This window comes from Lacerta agilis, chromosome 1 (assembly GCF_009819535.1).
Source record: "Lacerta agilis isolate rLacAgi1 chromosome 1, rLacAgi1.pri, whole genome shotgun sequence".
NCBI lineage: Eukaryota > Metazoa > Chordata > Lepidosauria > Squamata > Lacertidae > Lacerta > Lacerta agilis.
In genome coordinates this window covers 97,993,473-98,013,677 of record NC_046312.1, presented here as the reverse complement: position 1 = coordinate 98,013,677, position 20,205 = coordinate 97,993,473, and the positions used below count along the sequence as shown (strand labels likewise).

Below are 20,205 nucleotides of genomic sequence, written 5' to 3'. Positions count from 1 at the left end.
CTCAGAAATAGCATAGGATCGGGAAACTGCCAGAATTGCAAGGGAGGGATGCCTTGCATAAGCAGAAATGATCTCCTGCTTGTGCGAAACAAGCCGTATATCATAATAATGTTATGAATTTTGGAGGGATTGGGATGATGCCTAAGCCCCCTTTAATTCTTGGAGTAGCCGGGCTAACTTGTGGTGAGGTGATAGCAGAGGTGGTGGGCCATTAAGGGAACAAAGGAGGGGGCTCTGTGTGAGATGGCAAATGGGTGGGCCCTCTCCCTCAACTGACGGGTAGTTAGAAGGACAAAGGCAGAATGGAGAACAGAGGTGTCAGCAAGAAGCTAAGTGATATTTGATGTCTATTTGAATCCAAGGCTGCAGCTACAGCTCCCATCATCCCTGACAACTGGCCATGCTGGCTGAGGCTGCTGGGAGATGGAGTCCACAACATCTGCAGGGCCTACAGGTTCCCCTTCCCTGCCCTCTGCCCAAGGCTTTATAGCCTTATCTCGCCCGCCCATCCAAATTCCATTGTTCTACTCCCAGGGATGTAACTTTCCTCCTGGACAAACCGTCCCAGAGGTATTGTATATATCCTGTTTTTCTTTTTGCTTCTGTTTTAGGACAGCAGGAAGAAAGAATGCCTATTTTTGTGTTGACTAAGGTGAACAAAGTACAGTGGTACCTTTGGTTAGGTACTTAATTCGTTCTGGAGGTCCGTTCTTAACCTGAAAACTGTTCTTAACCTGAAAGCACCACTGCAGCTAATGGGACCTCCCACTGCCACTGCGCAGCCAGAGCACGATTTCTGTTCTTATCCTGAAGCGTTATTTCTGGGTTAGCGAGTCTGTAACCTGAAGCGTATGTAACCCGAGGTACCACTGTATGAAATACTCTGGTTTGCTCTTCAGTACTGTAGTCATATTTTATCCTGCCGATATAAAGTGGGCAGAATCATTCCAAATCTCTCTCCACTTGCCTGCTCTGACCCACTCTTATACACCCATTCCTTGACCAATCCTTTCTCATACACATATAATACACCCACATATTCCCCCTGCAGTCTAACATCCTTGCCCCCACACTAATCATCTTCAAATGGCAGATCTCTCAGGTGTTGCTCTTTGCCTTGTGTCTAGGGTCATAGTTCAGTCTTTAGGGGTTGCATCTGATTAAGTCATACTTAAAGTAGGCCCAATTTAAATCAATAGACTCAGCTTAGCCATGAGTACAAGTCCCTTGATTTCTGTGGGTTTGCTCAGCATGACTTAGTTGAATACAACCCCAGGTATTCTGCTAATTTGCTTGCCATAATTTGAATTATAAGTAATAACTGGGGGAGGGGGGGTATTTGAATCACACTACAAAGTGCCACTTGCTTGGCCAGGTCCCAAAACATCGCCCTGCAGTTGAGGACACCTTGTTTCTTCTTATTCTTAAAACACACACACACACACTTCTTCACAGTGATTTGTCATTTAGAGATCAAAATGGAGCAACATTCTGGTAAACAAAACCTGAATATCAAATAAGAGTGTTTCGTTCTTTTATACTCCTTGGTCATCACAGGGAAAAAACTGGTGTTCTTTCTTGCTGCTGTTTTAAAATGAAAGACCGCAGCAACAGGACATATAAAATATGAATTTTCGTTGCCTTCTCTCTGTGTGCGCGCTTTTGCTGCAAGCTTATTAATAATATAATCTAAAACAGTCAAATGCATACTGGCATTAGTTTGTCAATTATATGCAGTGCCTGTGCCAACTTATAAAGTTAGAGGCGAAAAGGGAGGCAGAATTATGCTTGCTACAAAAAGGCAATCAACTTAAGCAATAAGGCACAAAAGCGTGTAGGGTGGGTAAGCCTTAGGTGCATTGTTCTCTACAAAGTGAAGCCAAGTATTACTGGATGTTGATGTCTATCAGAACACAGAGCTCCGAGCATGTTGTGCATGATTTAGTGGCAGTAAAATCCAAAAGCACACCCTTTCCCCCTAAAAGCACACATGTTCATAACCTCTGCTCTCTAAATCCACAAAATCGGTAAATGATACCTTTTATGGGATTCACTTCTGTTGGCAAAAGGCTATGCAAACTTTCTCTTGTGAACATTTCAGTGTATGACTCAAATGAGCACAATAAAAGTTAACACTTTTTACTCCTTGAGTCAGTTGCCTTTTCCGTGGCAGGGTGTTGTTGTTGTTGTTGTTGTGTTTTTAAAATAGCATTGAATATAATTTGGGATATAGTTTCCCTAGGATACCACAAAAGCAGAGAAACAAAATGGTAATTGTAAGAGCTAAATTCACTACTGTAAAATTTCCATTAAATCCTTAAGCTTCCTATCTCCATGATAGGTAGCCAAAGTGTGTGTGTGTGTGTGTGTGTGTGTGTACACCCCCTCCCCTAAGTTTTCAAGTTCAATTCAAGTGGATTAAATAAATTCAATTATTTGATCTAACACACTAGTCTTTGTCAGATCTTTTCTTAACCATGGCTTTGGGTTAATCATAGTATGCATGCTTTTGCTGAAAGTTTCTTGGATTTCATTACTGCATTTGCATGGACAAGGTTTTCTGGCTTCGATGACTCATCCAAAACATCTAAAGTCCCCTAAGTATGACTTTGAGATTGAATGCACCACTGACAGGGTGATATTATGTACACCACCTCGTGCGCCACCTGTGTGTTGTTTCCCAACCTCACAACATACCTTATTTCCTAGAGCCCATGCTCTTTACATTCTGTGCTTCAGTATGAAATGGTAGAGAAGCATCTAAGGATAAATACCTGGAAATCAGACATGCTTATAGTCTGATATGGGATCTCCCGACACACATGTCAAATGATTTTTTTTTCTACATCTGAATTTTGGCATGCCCTGATACATACCTTGCATCCCGTCCTTCATAACACTTCTTAATGATCTTCTGTTATCCTTGGACTCTACCAAACGAGGCTTTGAGTAATTAAAAGGAGCAGGTTGAAGACTTTATCATTTCCCCACTTCCCATACATTTATTGATAGAAAGACTACATAGTCCTTATTGGGCCAGCAGAGGTGAGGGGATGAGAACAGGACACAGCATGCTTCCTTGAGAGAACAATAGGACAGATATCCTCTTTCCCACAGTTCTGTTGGACCAGATAGTATGTTGAGGGTGGTGTTGAAGTGGGTAATGATGAAGCCTTCGAGCTGTTTTAGCCCCTAGAGAAGCAGGTTGAAGGCACCACCCTCAATGTGGGTTCCTCTGAAATTCTTCAGAAGAAAACATCATTCTGCAGTTAGCAGATCTGGAATGTCAGACAAACATCCTTGAGAGACAGCTTGTTGATCCCTCTTGGCAGCATGCTGCTGCGGGGGAGACCTTTGGAGGCATTCTGGAACACATGCTCAGCTTATGTGGGAGCAAGTGGGAGACCCACCTGGCTTCACGTCTCCAATGTCTAGACAGATTGTGCATCCTGGAACTTGTCCAGGAAACCACAACGCCAGTGCACAGAAGATTGTGATAGCTGTTTAGAATTATTTGGCAGAGAAATTGGTATGGCAAGCTTTACCTGGGGGATATAACGTCTGTTGCTGGTGGATGTCTTCATCAAGTTCATGGTGTAATAGGTGAACAATATATGGTGATTTCTGCTTATAATAATTAGTAGCTGCCCTGTGCCCAACATTGCTTGGGAATTCTAAGAAACCCCCAAATCAGCGCAGTTTGAAAGGTTCAGTCTGCCATCTTGATTCAAATGACATCCAGTTGTATTCAAGCATAGACAGAAACCTCAGGAATATCATGCAAAATTTGGTTTAAATCAGTGCATTAAAAACAACAACTGCAGTCCACCATCTTGACTCAAAATGACAACCAATATTATCCAGACTTAGGCAAAAACCTGTTCCTTTATCTCAGGAACCATCATGCAAAATTTGGTTACAGTATTTTAAGGGAGGTCAGAGTTCATAGAGAACAGACGAGCCAATTTCTAAAACTTAAAGTAGATTTATTTATTAATATCCCACCTTTCTTCCATCATGGCAATGTCCTTAGGGTTCCCAAGCACTCTCCCATTTGGGCCCTCACCAGGCCCAGACCTGTGTCACACCCTTCTGGCCTTGGAAAAATGTGAGTCTGAAAGAGATAGCAAGAAAAGTGTAGCCAGTATAGTGGCACCTGCACTTATTAAGGCACATTGCAAATAATCATAGTGAGCAGGTACCCCAGCTGTCAAAACACATGCACCCTTCACCCTTTGTGCCCTTGTTTTTCAGCTGTAGCTTCTATCTATCTGTGGGGTGATTTGTGCTGCAGAGGGACAACCACCACCATAGCTTTATCTCACTTGGCCCACTGGTTGTCCCTTCGTTCTTCCTCCCCACCCCCCTTCCCCAAGAAGAAGAAGCAATTCATAGTCTAGGAAACCCTAGCCTAAATAAATATTTTGTGGAAGGAAGCCAGTGCAAGGAGGCAGAGCAGCCCAACCACATGCTCAGAGTAGGAAGTACGAGGCCAAAATCTAGAAAGAGATGGATGAATCCTCAAGGGCTGGTAGTAGAGACTGAGTGTGGGAAGGGGGAGCAGGCTCCAAATGATGATCTACAAATTTTCTATGAGGAGTTCAGATTGGGTGTGCAGTCTTGGGATTGCTTTTCCATCAGGTTAGTTTTAATTCCCTTGTGTGCTGCTTATTCTTGTTTTCAGCCGTAAGTTGTCTTAACAACCATCTGGGGGGAAAGGCAGGGTATAAATAAAAATAGAATGAATAATAATATTCCAGCTCACAGGGACCATGTGAAAAGGAAAGTCTGGTTGGAGCATAAAGTTACGCGAAAGGTGCAGTCGGGAGCAGGGCCTCCTTACAGAGTGACAAACCTTCAGTTATAAAGCAAGGACATCTTACTTTCTATTACAAAACTATATTGGGAATACAAGCTTCCAGCATTCTTTAGGGAGGGAATTAAAACTGGCTGATGAGTTAGAAATGTTTGAGAAAGGGCATCTGAGCGCATAGGGAAATAGGCGAAGAGCCGAGTCTTTTGAGCCCATGGAACATGGCAGGATGGGAGGAAGAAATAAAACAGTTTTTACAAGGGATGATCGTTTAATTTTACAAAGGGATGCTGACAGTAGGATTGCAAAAGTCACTGGTGACCTCTTTCCTACTGTTTATTCAGCCGATCTGTGGGCAAGCATGCTTCCCCCCCCTGCCCCCTCCCCAAAGAAGCTTTGTTGCCAGACTCTTCTTCCCAAATGGGAGAACTCAGTTGTGCAACGGAATAGGCAGAGGGTGAAAAGTACGACCTCTCTGCATACAATGAAAATTTCACCATGGGTCATATTTGTGCTGTAATATATCACCAAAGAGCAGGTGATGATATTAAAGCAATCTCCCACTTCCCACCATTTCCCTTGAATCTTAGCACTTGAATTTTCACCATCCTGTCAGTGAGTGGTTACTGCTTCCTAATGCTTACACAAACTGCCATGCTTTGTTGCCCAGGTTAAATAGTCTTTCAGTGGTTTTCCCTCACTGGTCAGTCACAACTCCCCTGTGGGTCTGTGCATCAGTTTTAAAAAGAAAAGAAAAACTGCATTTAAGTCACCTTTATATATACTATAGCTTATGGCAAATATTCATGTTGACCCAAGGCCAAACTGGTAGCATATGGGGGGGGGCAAACTGGCATTCCCAGGCCCCCTGTTCGCTTGCCTTGCTGCCAGCCTGGGCCTGCAGAAGTTTCTCATGGAGAGCAGTGCTGCTACACACATGAGGCCAAAAAATGAGGTCCTTTCTTAAGAGTGATGCCTTCTGGGCAGAGTGGTTACTAAGTTTTAAGATGCCGCAGCAAAGTGTCACAGGCATTCTCCCCAGAATGTTTTGCTTAAGGAATGGCCAACCTCAACCTGCAACTTCTTCAGAGCAATGAGGAGAGATAGGCAGCACTGCTGACATAGCAGCAGCAAAAAAAAAAAAAAGTATGCAGGGGATTGGGAGTGAGGAGGAGAGGAGGAGATGATGGGATGATGACAACCTGGAGAGAAAAGACGAGTAAGGGGCACCAGTGCAGACTCTTGATCAAGCCTTGGTTTAGCCCTACCTTAGTTACTTGGGTTTCAGGGATACATGGCAGGCAGCTTAATGGTTCCTGCTAATAGATTGCAGGTGGAGCCAAGTGTGCAGTGCCCTGGGACTCCAAAATTGTGCTGGCATCCCTACTCCCAACATCATAATCATTGCTTAATGCAGCTCTGTAAGCGTGGGGACCAAGTGAGATTTGGTCCATGGCAAGAGCAAGGGAGGGTGGGGGTTAAACCTTCCTTCCTTGTGCCATTTCTCCTACTTAACAACTCCCTTTAAAAAAAAAAGCTGCTATAAGCTGTGAAATGAAATGGTAGACAGGTACCCATTTATCTCCCATCTGCAGCTAATAGCATCTTAAGAGGGGTTAATTTAAATTGTGGAAGCAGAAAGGGGTAAACCACACTGTGGGCCCCTAATCCATATTGATTTCTCCTGCTCCACCTTCCCTGCTTTAGGCAAAGGGATGTTAGGAATTATGATCACGGAACTCCCACATTGCATCCTGATTGGTCCTTGGCCTGCCTATCAGAATGGGTGCTTGCCTAGCAGTGGGTGAGCCACCAAATTGATTTATATGGATCAGCAGTTCCCAGATCAGCAGGCTCATGACACTGTAGCACAGTGGACCAAGGTATGGTTGCTGCCAAAAAGGAAGATTGGGGAGCTTATTTTGGCACAGTAGTAAGGTACTGTAATGACTGCTTTTTCCTATTGAGCTGTCATATCCTATAATGGAATAAAACATCTGGCATTCCTAAGGTGAGGTTATTTCGGAACAGTGAATGAAACCGATAGGGTAGGCTGAGAACACAAACAAAATTCTTCTTTAACAGTTTTGTTTTAAATGGGAATGATCAATGCAGTTCACTGAACGAACATCAGTAACACATCACTTCTCCAACCCTGGAGTCAGATGCAAACCTTCACTTGTGGTGGGTGGTGGGGGTGGAATGTGTCGTTCTGAGTATCTGGCCCCATTTAGCCTGCCCGTAATTATTTAATGGTGCACATTTCAAGAAGGTCCAAATGAAGTTGTGCTAAAAAAAACCTCATGACAGTGTCATATTTTAGAGCAAAATGTTTGCATATGTCCTGCTGTTCAACTTGAGCAATGCTTTGCCTGTGGCTGCAAGCCTGGAGGACTGGGAATCTTTTGCAGAGAGAAGGGGTAGGAGGGGAGAGCGGGGGAAGACAAGGTAATGAAATAATCAGGCATGTCTTAAAAGCTTTCGCTGTCTCAGGTGGAAGCCTCCTAAGTGTGGCGGCCCTCCCTGCCTGATGTCAGGTAAGCTGTTTGTGGCAGAAAGCTCTTGTTTACAAAAGTCATTCTAACCTGGGATTGAGTCTCTAATACCTTGATCCAATCAGAGGGCAGGATTTTCTGACCCTGGTTTTCCAGCAGTATTATACTATCCATGCGATTTCAGGATAAAAAAAAAATCCCCAAAGTGAAGACAATTGTACATATTAATCAAGCATCTGACATAGGATTTCTTTTTGCTTCCACTTTGGCAGCAGGAGGAGAAAACCCTTTCCCCCTTGATTGTTGTGTTCACATAATTTCTCTCTCTCTCTCTCTCTCTCTCTCTCTCTCTCTCTCCCCCCCCCCTTTTCCTTCCTTTTCTTCCTAGGGAAAGATGTCTCAGTTTTCTTGGGCAGCGCTCCGTGGTAAATTCAGGTTTCTGCTCGAAACAGAACCCCGGGAAGATTTGTGACAGATGGGGCTAAGTCACAAACTTGCAGCCTAAGGCAAAATCTGTAGAACTTTCCAGAGTGTGCCCATATTTACCTGATCAGAGAGAAAAGAAAATCTGCAGAGGAAGCTCAGCCTGGCTGCTTGTCATAGCTGACACAGAGCCATCTGCCACAAACCTGTGGCGGCTTCAGATCTCCAATCCCTGCCACCACCCCGACTCAAATTAAATACAGATTCCGAGAGACGTTACGATGGTACACATGTCCCGGCATCACATGCAGGAGGACTGTTCAACAACAGAAAAAATAAAACGGGGAAAAAATGTGGCCTGTTGTATAACTGCACTCATGTATCCATATGTGGTGCACATTGAATTTCCGGTTGAATATGTTTTTATCCTTTGTACTGGATGACATGGTGCCTGAATTCTTTCTTTTTTGTCGACGTGATGGCAGCCAAGATCGCAGCTTCAAACGCTCGCTTCTTGGCTAGCTTTCTACCTAGGTTGCCAGGTTATCATTGGAGCCTCATTGTGTCCTCCGAGGGCCACAGGGTCTGAAAGGAGGACCAGGATTCTCCTGGGGTAATTGGGAAGGCCTCTGTGAATTGTTCAGAGGTGAAGGGCTGCTTTTGCGCAGCACACTACACCACACACACACACTCATCTCATCTCATCTCTCTCCCCCCCCACCCTGCAAATTAATGACTCTGTGGCACAGGGGTTTTTTAAGCGAAGGTATTAATAAGAGGTCTGGCAGGTATCTCCCATGATTCACAGAGCTACATTTGCATTTAATTAATCTTAAAGAAAGCTGCAAGATAAACAGCTGTAATTCAAACTAGCATGGGAAATATGCTGCGTGGTACCATCTTCCGATAAAATGGAAAGGTGAGACACTTGCTTTATTCTCTCTCAAGGTTGAAGAACAAACAGATAGATGCCGAAACGGTTCAACAAGAATAATAAAACTACAGTTATTTTCAACGTTGCTGCCTCATTCTTTTTAAGTGTTGGATGCGGGGGGAGGAGGGGAGAACTTTGCATCCAACTTACAAACAGAAGCTTTTCAAGATAAATCGATTACTATTCTAACAGTCAAGCGGCTGCATTTGTTGGTGTTAAATGTTTGAAGATTTAGATAGTACAGCGCATTTTTAATAAATTGGCCGCTGCATTTTTTAATTAGCGCATCTCATTCATGTATAAGTGTGTACATCTATCTGTATGTTTATCGCTGCACACATTCTTGTATCAGAGTCAATGGATACAGTAGGGGATTTATCCGATGTGCCAGAATCTGTTTTGCAAATGATAATGAAATCTTAACTACAAGTCCCTCAACATTTCAGCTGTGTACCTGGGCTGGAGGCACAGGTGAGGTACTGGAAATACTAGAAGAAGCTGCTGTGCCTTGGGGCAAATCCACAGCAAACCTCTGAAGCGCACTCAGTGCACATTTAAAGCCCATGGCTCCCCCCCATCCCTAAGAATCCTGAGATCTGTAGTTTGATGAAGATGCTGGGATTGTAGCTTTGTCAGTGGTAAACTACAGTTCCCAGGGTTCTTTGGGGGAAGCCATATGCTTTAAAGGCACAGTGTGGGTCTGTCTACAGTTTTTAACTGGCAGGCTGTTTTTTAGCTTCCCTACCTGGTGGTTAGACAGCGCTCCCTATCTTGGGAAGCACCAGTCAGCAAATGTTCTTTACATTCCACTTTCCTCTGTGCCCTTTAATTCGCAACAGAACATGCTGACAAATTTTGCCTCTATCCTAAAACTCTGCTGTGTGCTTTTCCTCCCCCCCCCCTTTTTAACCTTGAGCCTTGCAACTTAGGAAGCAGCGTTTAATCTGTTTATAAAGTTAAGGGTGTCAGATATACAGCAAAACGAGATAGCTGCAAACATTCCTGTGTTCCGTATAGGCTTAGAGAGTCCATCACAGTGTATACGTAATTTCACGATGATAGAAAGAACCACAACTGCCGTTGCCAAGGTCATGTAGGAATAATAAACAGAAAAGGCTGTTAAGAAATTATGGTGCTCCTTTTGCTTTCTTTAGTTGTGACTTACCTGGGTTTTGGAGGCTAAAAATGGCCTCTCCTTTTGGGGTCATTTCTCTCTCTTTAAAAGCCAGTTCCAGGTTTCAGTCAGATCTTAGTATGAACTAAGGCCCAGCCTGCAGATGCAGCAGAAAGATTGTAGAGTGAATGGTGCCACTTCAGGCTTCAAGTGGCGAGTGACATTTTGAATACTTCTAGGGGATATATTGACAAAACTGAAGACTGTATAAAACTACTGTCCTTGGCTATAGTAAAAATAAAATAAAATAAAAAAATCCCTCCAGTAGCATCTTAGAGACCAACTAAGTTTGTTCTTGGTATGAGCTTTCGTGTGCATGCACACTTCTTCAGATACCTGAAGCTCATACCAAAGAACAAACTTAGTTGGTCTCTAAGGTGCTACTGAAAGATTTTTTTTTATTTTTATTTTGTTTTGACTATGGCAGACCAACACGGCTACCTACCTGTAACTGTCCTTGGCTATAGTTCATGGTTTGCGAAGAGCGTGCTTGGTTCAGTCCTGGTTCAGATAATACACTGAGCCAAACCTTGGCTTAGTGCAACACAGCAGTAAAAAGCAGGTGGGGTGGAGCAAAGCTGCTGTGAGCTCCTCTCTGAAAGCCCACACATTTGCACAGTCACAGTAAGCCATAGTTCTGATTCCTGCTGTGCCCTTTCCAGCTCACTATGGGGGGGGGGGAACACATCACTAAACCATTGAAATGACAGTTTATAAATGGCCCAGGTCAAGGGGAAAGAGTAGCCTCCACCGGACACCTTCCACTGATAATGGCACTATATAATAGGTAAGTGTGACAACTGCACTGCCATATTCCATTCAGCACTTGCAATTACGATGCTGCTGCTGTATCAGTAGCCAGCCTCAGAAATTCAGAGCTCATAGGCATCCTTGCACCTCTCCTTTCTAAGGCCAATGTTTCTTTTGCAGATTTTAAAAATTATTGTGGCACTAGTTTAGATGCTAGTTCCTGCTTCACATATCCTATCCTCTTGCTGTGGTGCCATTTCCCCTGCTGCATGGCGGGACCAGCCCTAATTTGTGGGGTTCACTTTCCAGACAAAGGAGGGGTTCACTTTCCTGACAATCAAATGCTGAGCGCAGGGGTGGAGAGAGAGAAACTATTTTTACAAGAACAGTGCAAAAAAGGTGGGGAGGCACCTGAATCTTGCACGACGATGGAATAACCAACTGCAATCAGTGTACTGGACGAATTCCCTGAAAGGTCTTCAGGACACAATTTCTCCAGCCATGCTTTAGAACGTCACAAAGAAAATTAAGTTGAAAGAGCTCCAAAAAACAAGGATTTCCAAGCTGAACTATTTCCTACATTGGTTTTCTTCCCCTTTCTCTCCTGCATTTTTTTAAAAATGAAATGAACCTGCTTTTTATATTGATTGTTGTATTATTGTGATTCATATTTGCATTTTATTGATTTTAATGTGTAAGCCGCCCACAGGACATAGTTAATTGGGCGATATATAAATGCCAAAATAAATAAATAAGCAAAGAGGCAACATTGTAGTTAGTTTCGCTTTTGCTCATTTTGTTTCTCATGTAGTAGATCAGTCAGTGCTGTAATAATGGGGATGCAAACTCCCCAGGAATATTGAAACCGAATGTTTCTCATTAACATCATTCCTTGGATATTTATTTCTATGGATTTCAACTCCCTCCACCACCCCCCCGCACCAGAAAAAAAGTTTGTCCCATTGTGCAATCTTTCATTTTTAGACACTTAACATGTTTCTTAAATGTGCAGTTTTGAACCGCACCTTAATTAAAACAGAATGAAACAGAAAGGGAATACATTATTGCAAAACAAGAGCTAGTAAACAGCAAGCCTGTGATAGATGGAATTCGTTTTACTAAAATATTTTAAATGCTTAACATGGTAATCCGGACATTATCCTGAAATGAATTTTTTTGCCTCTTTGAGTTATGAACCTTTGCAAATAAGGTTTATAATAGGAAAACTGTCAGTGCTTTAATTATAGGGTAATAAATAGCAATTCTGTATAACTTCTGATATTTTCTTCCACTCTTTGAGCATGTGCCCAGCTATTGTTGGAAACTGATAATCACATACTGTACAACATCTTGCATTTCCAGCACACCCTTTATAGAAGCAGCTCGTTGCATCCTTCGTGGAAAGAAAATTGAGGGACCTTCTTCAGAAAAAGGCATGTTGGTAGCTGTACAAGCCAGCTTTGCATTTTAATATCAAAATCACCGTCAGACCCCGAGTTCTGACTCCTGCCAGGGGAGACATTCCCTAGGCAAGGAGGATGCCAAGTCCAAAATCTTTGCTCCAGCTTAAAAAGCCAGCCTAACTTAACATTTGGTTAAGTTGGAAGAGATGGAGTCATAACATTGCAACTCAAGGAGGCATAATGTTATCCAAAAGCATTTCTAATCAGGAGGAGGGAGCGGAATTTTAACTAGGAGCATTAAAACCCTGGAAGAGCCCATTTTATTGCTGAAGAGCTGCTTGGGCTGTGAGGAATGAGAGGCTGGGCCAGCCAAAAGGATGTGAGTGGGGGCGGAGAAGGAAATCAAGGTTAAACGAGGCCAGGACGGTTTTTACAGGGTTATAATGAAAGCGAGAACAATGAGGCAGAGGTTCAGAGAACCAGTTGTGGTGGCTAAGCATTACATCAGGGAGGGCATACTCAGGCAGAAAGCCTAAAGAGTGTTTACTAGCAAGCAAGCAAGCCCCGTTGAACACAGCAGGGCTTACTTCCGCAGAAACATAACCAGACTGAAGGATCTTTGAATGTGAACAGGAAGAGCTGCAATGATTTTGAAGAAAGGAGGAGAAAGCCTACCAGAGGAACGAAAACCCTGACCTCTTATGGCATTTAAAATTAAAGCAGCCTTAAATAAAATAAATCTATCTGTAAGTGCAATACATTTTGATTCTGCCTTTACTGCAAAGAACTCAGGACATCATACATCTTCTCTTCCATCATATCCTTAGAGTAGCAGCCTTCTGAAGTAGGTTTGGCTGAAAGATGGTGGCTGTGGATTTGAGGCCAAAATATCTGGAGACTACCAGTTCGGTAGGGACGCGGGTAGCACTGTGGTCTAAACCACTGCGTCTATGGCTTGCCGATCAGAAAGTTGGGACGCGGGTGGCTCTGTGGGTTAAACCACAGAGCCTAGGGCTTGCTGATCAGAAGGTTGGTGGTTTGAATCCCTGCGATGGGGTGAGCTCCTGTTGCTCCGTCCCAGCTCCTGCCTACCTAGAAGTTCGAAAGCAGGTCAAAGTGCAAATAGATAAATAGGTACCGCTCTGGCGGGAAGGTAAACGGCGTTTCCGTGCGCTGCTCTGGTTCACCTCTGGTTCACACTGGCTCCCTCAGCCAATAAAGTGAGATGAGCACTGCAACCTGAGAGTCGTCCACGACTTGACCTAATGGTCAGGGGTCCCTTTACCTTTACCTTACCAGTTTGGCAAAGGCTATTCTAACCACTACTCTGCGTTTCTCCAAATATATTGACATGTGTTTGCTCTTTTGTTCATATGTTTGCTCTGTGCAATTTTCATTATCTGCTAGGTTCACAGTCTGGGTAGAAATGTACGAGGGGGTTTCAGAAGAGAGTTCTTGCCCCATAGCAAGAACTGCCCTTGCTTTTTCTACATTCTTTCCTGCTCTGATACACATTTTCGTTTCACACCTTACCAGGCTGATAAGTCAGGCACAAAGCAAACCACTTTCCAAGAGCTCAGCTCCTCTTCCCACCAATTGAAATAAGCAAGAGAAGAGTTCCAGAGAAGCAGCAACCAAGGTCAGTTCAGAAGGCAGTGTTCAGAAGGGTGCGGGCAGAATAGTAGTCTGTTTAGCATGAAAATGCCATGATAGAACATCTTCCTGAGGTGTGCCTAGGCACTTGAAAGATGGGAGAGAAATATCTTAAGTAAATAACATGTTAGAAGTGGCTGCTACCGGTAATAACATCTGGGTAGATATTTCCAAATGAAGGTACATTTTGACATTCCTGGCTTTCAGTATGGATTGGGCAGTGATAAATGAGGAATCTAGGTGGTACAACTTGACACACTCCTACCTTTCCAAAACAGTACATAATGCATCCCATTCTCAGTGAAGTTTGATCAGTGTTTTCTTCTTTAATGCAGTTGGGTCTGTTGGGGAACAAAGCCAGCAATTGGCTTCTCCATAGGAAGGAAATGGAAAGAGGCCTCCGTGCCTTCAATAAGAGTGGAGTATTTACCCCCTACAAATATTACCAGGCAGCTCTACAGAGACATGGCTTCATTCAGTGGTGGCTGCAAGCCCAATATCCCCGTGTGAGGGTTTTGTGGTGTGTGTATTTTAACTTTGTGGGGTATCTGGCACTGCACGATGGGAAAGAAGAACAAGTGTTGGAAATTGCGCAGGTTCCAACCTCTTTGGTTTCTTTCTCCATCATCCCTTTTGTGGGTTGTTACATTTTTATTTCATTCTTCCTCCAAGAAATCTGAGCAACGTAGATTGATTCGATTACTTACTTACATTTATGCCCCACCTTTCTTCTGCCCTGGGCCCAAAGAAATTGCTCCCCCATTTAGCTTCAGTCACATGGTGCCCCCCCCATGCTGTCAGATGGGGTCATGCCTACTGTGTGTTTCTCTGCCTGCACATGTGCTAGTTTCAAACATTGGCCTGGTCCAGAAAGGTAAGTGAAGTGGTTTTACAGGCTCTGCAATGGTTTCGTTCTGGTTGCTTATGTATTTATTACATACGATTGTGTCTTTGCTTGTATTCATTTACACCCCACCTTTCAGCCCAGGGTGGCTCACAAGCACCATTAAAAGCAATATGCAATTGACAAAAACAATGACCAACAACTGAATTAAAAGGATTTTAAAGGAATTTTTTGTAAGGTTTTTGTATGGAGTTGCTGCTCTGTTAAAACAGTCTGGAATCTTTGCTTAGGGTGGCCACTTGTAGATAGATAGATAGATAGTTAGATAGATAGATAGAGAGAGAGAGAGAAAGAGAGAATGGACAGACACTGTTTCATATGTACAGTATAGGTCGACATTTAGTACCTATGACCATCATTTAAAAAAGAAATTCAGTATTTCTTACCATAGCATGTATGTACTGCTCAGTCTGCTGTCCAGGTGGTAACTCTTCAATGCTCTCTCTCGCCCTCTCTTGTCCTGGTCCTTTACCTTTAAGCCGGACTTGAACTGGACAGCCTTTCAAATAGAGGACTGTTAAATAGATGAGATATAGCTACACCATTCTAGCTACAAGCAATAGTGGCACTTGAAAGCAAAACTTTCCAATCGAATAGAAAGAGCAAGGGGTGGTGGGGAAGGAAGAGAAACGGAAGAGGATGCACCTATGAGCAGCCAGGATACTTACACGTTTGTGTTTCTGGCCCAAGCCAGTTTAGCCCTTGCCTGCTCCCAGGAGAGAGGGGGCAGGCGAAGGTTGGGAAGGTGATGGGGGCAGAGTCCTTGCCTCCTGCAAGGCTGGATGTTGCTAACAAAAGCCAGAGAGAGCAGCAGCCTCGTGTGTGTGTGTGTGTGTGTGTGTGTGTGTGCGCGCGCAGAGCAGAGCAGAGCTCTTGGGGGAGGCTGGGCTAGCTAGCGTGTGCTCGTGTGCTGTTGCTTGCAGCTATGTTCTCTGGCTTTCACATCCACTTGGCTTTTTGCACTGGAAGGATCCCCAGCACTCTGATATTAGGCCAGGAAAATAGAAGGAGCAATAAAAAAAAAATAGAGGGTTTTCAGGGGGTTTTAAGAGAAGGGAAGGAAGGAGGGGGCTTTTAATGAATTGGCTTGAGTTAAAGCACTTAATTTTCAGCTTAAAATGCTTGATGACGAGTAATGATTTGGGGGAGGGTGGGGAGAGGATGTTTGTTTGAGGTGGGCCTTTTTGCTAGTCTCTCCCCCTCCCCTGTCTCATGAGCACATTGCAAATGGGCCTCCTACACACCAAAGTGTGCAGCTGTGCTTCCATTCCCCCCCAGTATCCAGCTACTCTCAAATGTTATCGTAATGCATATTGCATTTGCAGGATCCAAAGGAACATGGAAGGGATTTCTCTCTCCCTCTCTTTACTTTGCATTGTTTTCTCTCCTTTTGCATTGCTTATCAGACGGCACATGGCGCATGTTCACCTTTAGTCTCTGTAATGGACAAATACATCCTCCCCCCCCCCCAAAAAAAAGGGTGAGGAATTTTTTTCCTTTCCCTTTGTAACAACTGGCAAGTTTATCTCTCTGCCCTTCTTTCACAAGGTCTAAACTTGCTTTCACAAGAAAGCTCAAGGCTAGGCTGACTTCAAGACAAGCTGCTAGACTCTTCTGCTAGGACTCAGCTAGACTGGTAAAGAAAAGGTGTTTTATATGTGTTGTATACGCAATATAACACTGTGACACCAGATGGCGCTGTGAAGACCTGTCTTTCCCTATCGGATTTCCCTGTATGGGTTTGCAACGTGTTTAACTGAATTGCTTCTTTGACGTGTCTAGATCCAGCCCTAGTGTCAGCCCAAGAAGTAAAAGTGAGAATACATCTGAGCATATGTAAGAATGTCTTCAGTTCGCTATGAACGTGGAAGCAGTAGCTGCTTTTGCAATCCTCAGTGTTGGAGCACCCAGGTCAGGACAGAATGGGATAATTTGTCCTAAATCTGATCACTTCTGGTGTTTGAGATTAAGCCTTTAGAGTTGCGAACTGGTTTGGCCTGCTCCTCTGCCTTGGAAGAGAAGCTTGTTCTGCAGAAATAAGAAGGGGAATATTATTATTATTTTGCAAAGTATGAAGACAAAGTGACCTAATAATATCTTCAAACCAGCTGTGTAGAGGCACAGGAGCCTTGCCCTCCTTACCATCTGGTGACCTTCCACACCAGTAGTCACTTGTTTCTTGCATTCTTCTATTTGGGCACTTTCAGGTTATTGACTATTAATTCTGGGGATTAGATGATGTTGGCTAGCTAATGAGCATTCATGCTTACAGGGAGACTAGATGATGCATCAAAGCAAGCATTGTCCCAGACTTTCCAGTGTATTTTATCTGTCACTTCCCTTATCACAAAAAGTCTAGTCTTTTAGCAAAGAGGGTTTGTTGCAGAAGAACTCCCAGTCAGCTTTAACTTCGCAACTTAGATTTGCCTGTATGAGACTGAATCCCATCCCCCAAACAGCCAACGTCTGGAAGTGCCCTTTGTCCCCTCCTAATGTTTGAGATGGCTTGCTCCGCATGTGCTCCTGCCAAAGTAGTATGGTGTAGTCCTTGGCTCCTTTTCCAGTGGGAACCTTGTGGGTGGGGGTCTGTGCATGTCTCTCTTTCCCATCCTTTGCATCTTGGTTGCAGAGAGCAGAACTTCTCATAGAAAACCCCGGCCCTAGCCAAGACAACACCTTCAACATTAAATCAGCACAAAATTCCTCTGGGCTTTCGCAGAGTTCAGCCTGCAACTCTGACGAGGTGTCTAGAGGCACATTAAAACAAATCCGGTCAAGTAAAGGGGCAGGCAAGTGATCCATGCAAAGGGCCTGACCTTTGTGGAGCTTCAAATAGAAAAGGCCTGTCTGTAAACAGTGGTAATTAGCCCTTTCAAAATTCTAGCAATGATTAAAATGTAGGGATCGTTATTTTGTCAACAAACTTAGGAGAGCAGAGAGAAAACTCCAGTGCCTGCCTTTGCTTGCTGGCTGTTAAAAACAGAGACACCCAATGATGGGAACACAAGCAGAGGCCTTCCTAAAACCTTGGTGTCTCATCCATAGAACAAGAGCCAGCCTGGGTTGTATCTGATATTAAGCAAGGACAGGTTGACTCTCCTTCTCACAACAAGGAATCAGCACTGGGAAGCGTCTTTTAACTCTGTAATAACAGGTTTCATGGCAAATGAATGCTGATGGTCAACTAGCCAATTATGGCTTAACTATCCCTTGTTTACAGCAAGGTGTAAAACATGCCTTTAGAGTACAAAGGATCAGACTGCCTAAGCTACAATTTGTCCTTCATCCCATTATGCTCCCCTTAAGCAAGGCTGGCTCCCTCTCTACCTCCCTCCCTCCCTCTCTCTCTCCGCCTCTCTCTCTCACACACACATAGGTATGAGCACTGAGGAACATACCTCCCCTCTGTTGATTTGCGTTTGCTTTATTTCAAATGCATATTCTTGTTTACTTTTCAAAATTTACATAAATGTCAGCATTGTATAATTTCTATGTTAACAAAGCAGTGAGCAAAATCCCTTGTATGTTTATAAAATATTATTGTTTAATTCATGTAGTTTAGGAATTCCAAATGTTGAGAATAGGAAGGAGGCCAAATACCATCTGTTTATAGCTATGCTGCATCATCATATGTGCACTTATAAAAAAAAAAAAAAGTGGGAAAGAGCTTTCTTGGTCATTCCACTGTATTTTTGACTCAGAATTCAGGGGCTCTATTGAATCACTCTTAGATATTTGCCAACATTCCTTGGTAAGGTTTAAATTCTGACCAGTTAAGGAAAAAGAAATGTATTCACTTCAGAATATGTGTTAATTGCAGATTTTGCACGACTCTCTCTCTCTCTCTCTCTCTCTCTCTCTCTCTCTCTCTCTCTCTCTCTCTCTCTCGTGCGCTCTCTCTCTCTCTCTCTCACACACACACACATACACTTTCTCTCATTTTGTTTCAATATTCATTTGCTTTTCTGATTGGACAAGATTTGTGTGTCTTTGATTTTCACATGATCATGAGAACTTCAATAATTATGTGATCATGTCTTGGTTGTGTGACACAGGCCTATTTTGGACTGCATTAGCAGCAGCATCTCTCTATTAATTTCATTCCCCCAGGAGTGCTGGTTGGCAAACATTATTCCCATGCATTTTCCTATGCAAACAGCTTATAGGGCTAAATCTGCTTAGCTTCGGCAGTAAGGCTACACCATGATGTAGAATAAAACTTTTCAAGCAGAAATGTCCCCTCTCTTGACTGCCACCTCAATCAGTCCTACTTTCACTTTTCAAATTCATTTATTTGCGATGGGGGTACTCATACCTCCATGGCTCTCAGAAATATATGCATGTCAACCTTTTGGAAAGTTCATCTTCATCAGGCAGCTTGTATTGAGCATCAATGATTACTAATAATTTTTATACTAGATTTTCATACATCTCAAAAGTGGTCTGTGAATAACCCAGAATGGTAGCACTAGGGGCTAATATTGTGTTGGCTTGAATGCTGGGTTTGAAAACCCTGACGAGTCTTTGACACACCTGCGGCCTGGATGCCACATGTCTCACATCCAGTATCAATGCAGTCCCCACAATTCCAATACAAAATTTTGTGTTTGTGTTCATAACTGATACAATAAGTTGCAAGAAGCACCAGCAGTCATCACATAGCCTGGTAGACAGCAGGTTTGTGGAGCTTGGTTGTTGAGGAAGGGGCCATTTAAGTCCAACAGTATTGCTGGTTGTATCTACTGGCATCACACAAAAATGTGATCCTCTATTCACACATCCTATTTTCACACATCCTCTATTCAGTTGCCATATTTGGCCATGACAGACTAACCTGCAGTTGCTCTCAGAAGATTTCTTTTCCTGTTTGTTCAAGGTGCCCCAGCTGGTTTTGTTGGTTGTTGTTACTCTAGGACAGGGGTCTGCAACCTTTAAGACCAAAAGAGCCACTTGGACCCGTTTCAGAAGGGGGGGAAAAAACTGGGAGCCGCAAAACCATTGCGACATTTAAAACAAATATAACACTGTGTTTTATTTTTAAAAATCCGATTTAAATTAAAAAAATCCGATTTAAATAAAAAAAATCCAAAAATAATAATAATCCATTTTTATCCACCCTGGGGACCACTACCAGGTCACAGCCTGATCCAAGGTGGGTTGCAACAGCATACAAATATTTGATTTGTTGTTGTTTTTTTAAAAAAATGAGTCCTCAACTGCACACTTGTGTTAAATGTTTGTCCCATGTCTTATTGAAGACTGCTGGCTTTTACAATAATCTTAGTGTCTTTTACCCTTAATATTCCAGACCAGAGGCTATGTTCACCTCTTCCAACCACCTCTCTTGCTAAATAAAGCACAGAATTGCACCAGAGAAGCCTGTGATGTTTGTGCTGACTTGCATACAGGTGGCTGTAGTAGTTCGTAGTGTTCAAACCTTTTTAGGGGAGTTCCCTGCCTCCTTAATGACAATGGCGATAGATTTTGCACATGAACACAGATCCAAGTTAGGACTCCTCTCTTCCACGCCAACAGGTGCTTTGTCAAGGCTCCCCTAACACACACTCAGGACAGAGGAAAAACTGCAAAACGTCCCAGCCTTGCTCCAGGGCGGAGAGAGACGCGCGCCCACGAGAGCGCGGTCTGAGGTTGCGAG

General features: G+C 43.4%; 1 protein-coding gene across 4 annotated transcripts in view; it reads left to right on the top strand.

Moving 5' to 3' along the window:
* Positions 1-8,067, top strand: part of GTDC1 (glycosyltransferase like domain containing 1) — a 202,353-nt gene extending 194,286 nt beyond the window's left edge. For all 4 annotated transcript variants that reach the window (XM_033164331.1, XM_033164322.1, XM_033164313.1 and 1 more), the window contains one exon: positions 7,697-8,067. In XM_033164331.1, the coding sequence (XP_033020222.1) occupies positions 7,697-7,780 (84 nt within the window). In that variant the 3' untranslated portion in view covers positions 7,781-8,067. The remainder of the gene's footprint in view (positions 1-7,696) is intronic.
* The last annotated feature ends 12,138 nt before the right edge of the window (positions 8,068-20,205 follow it).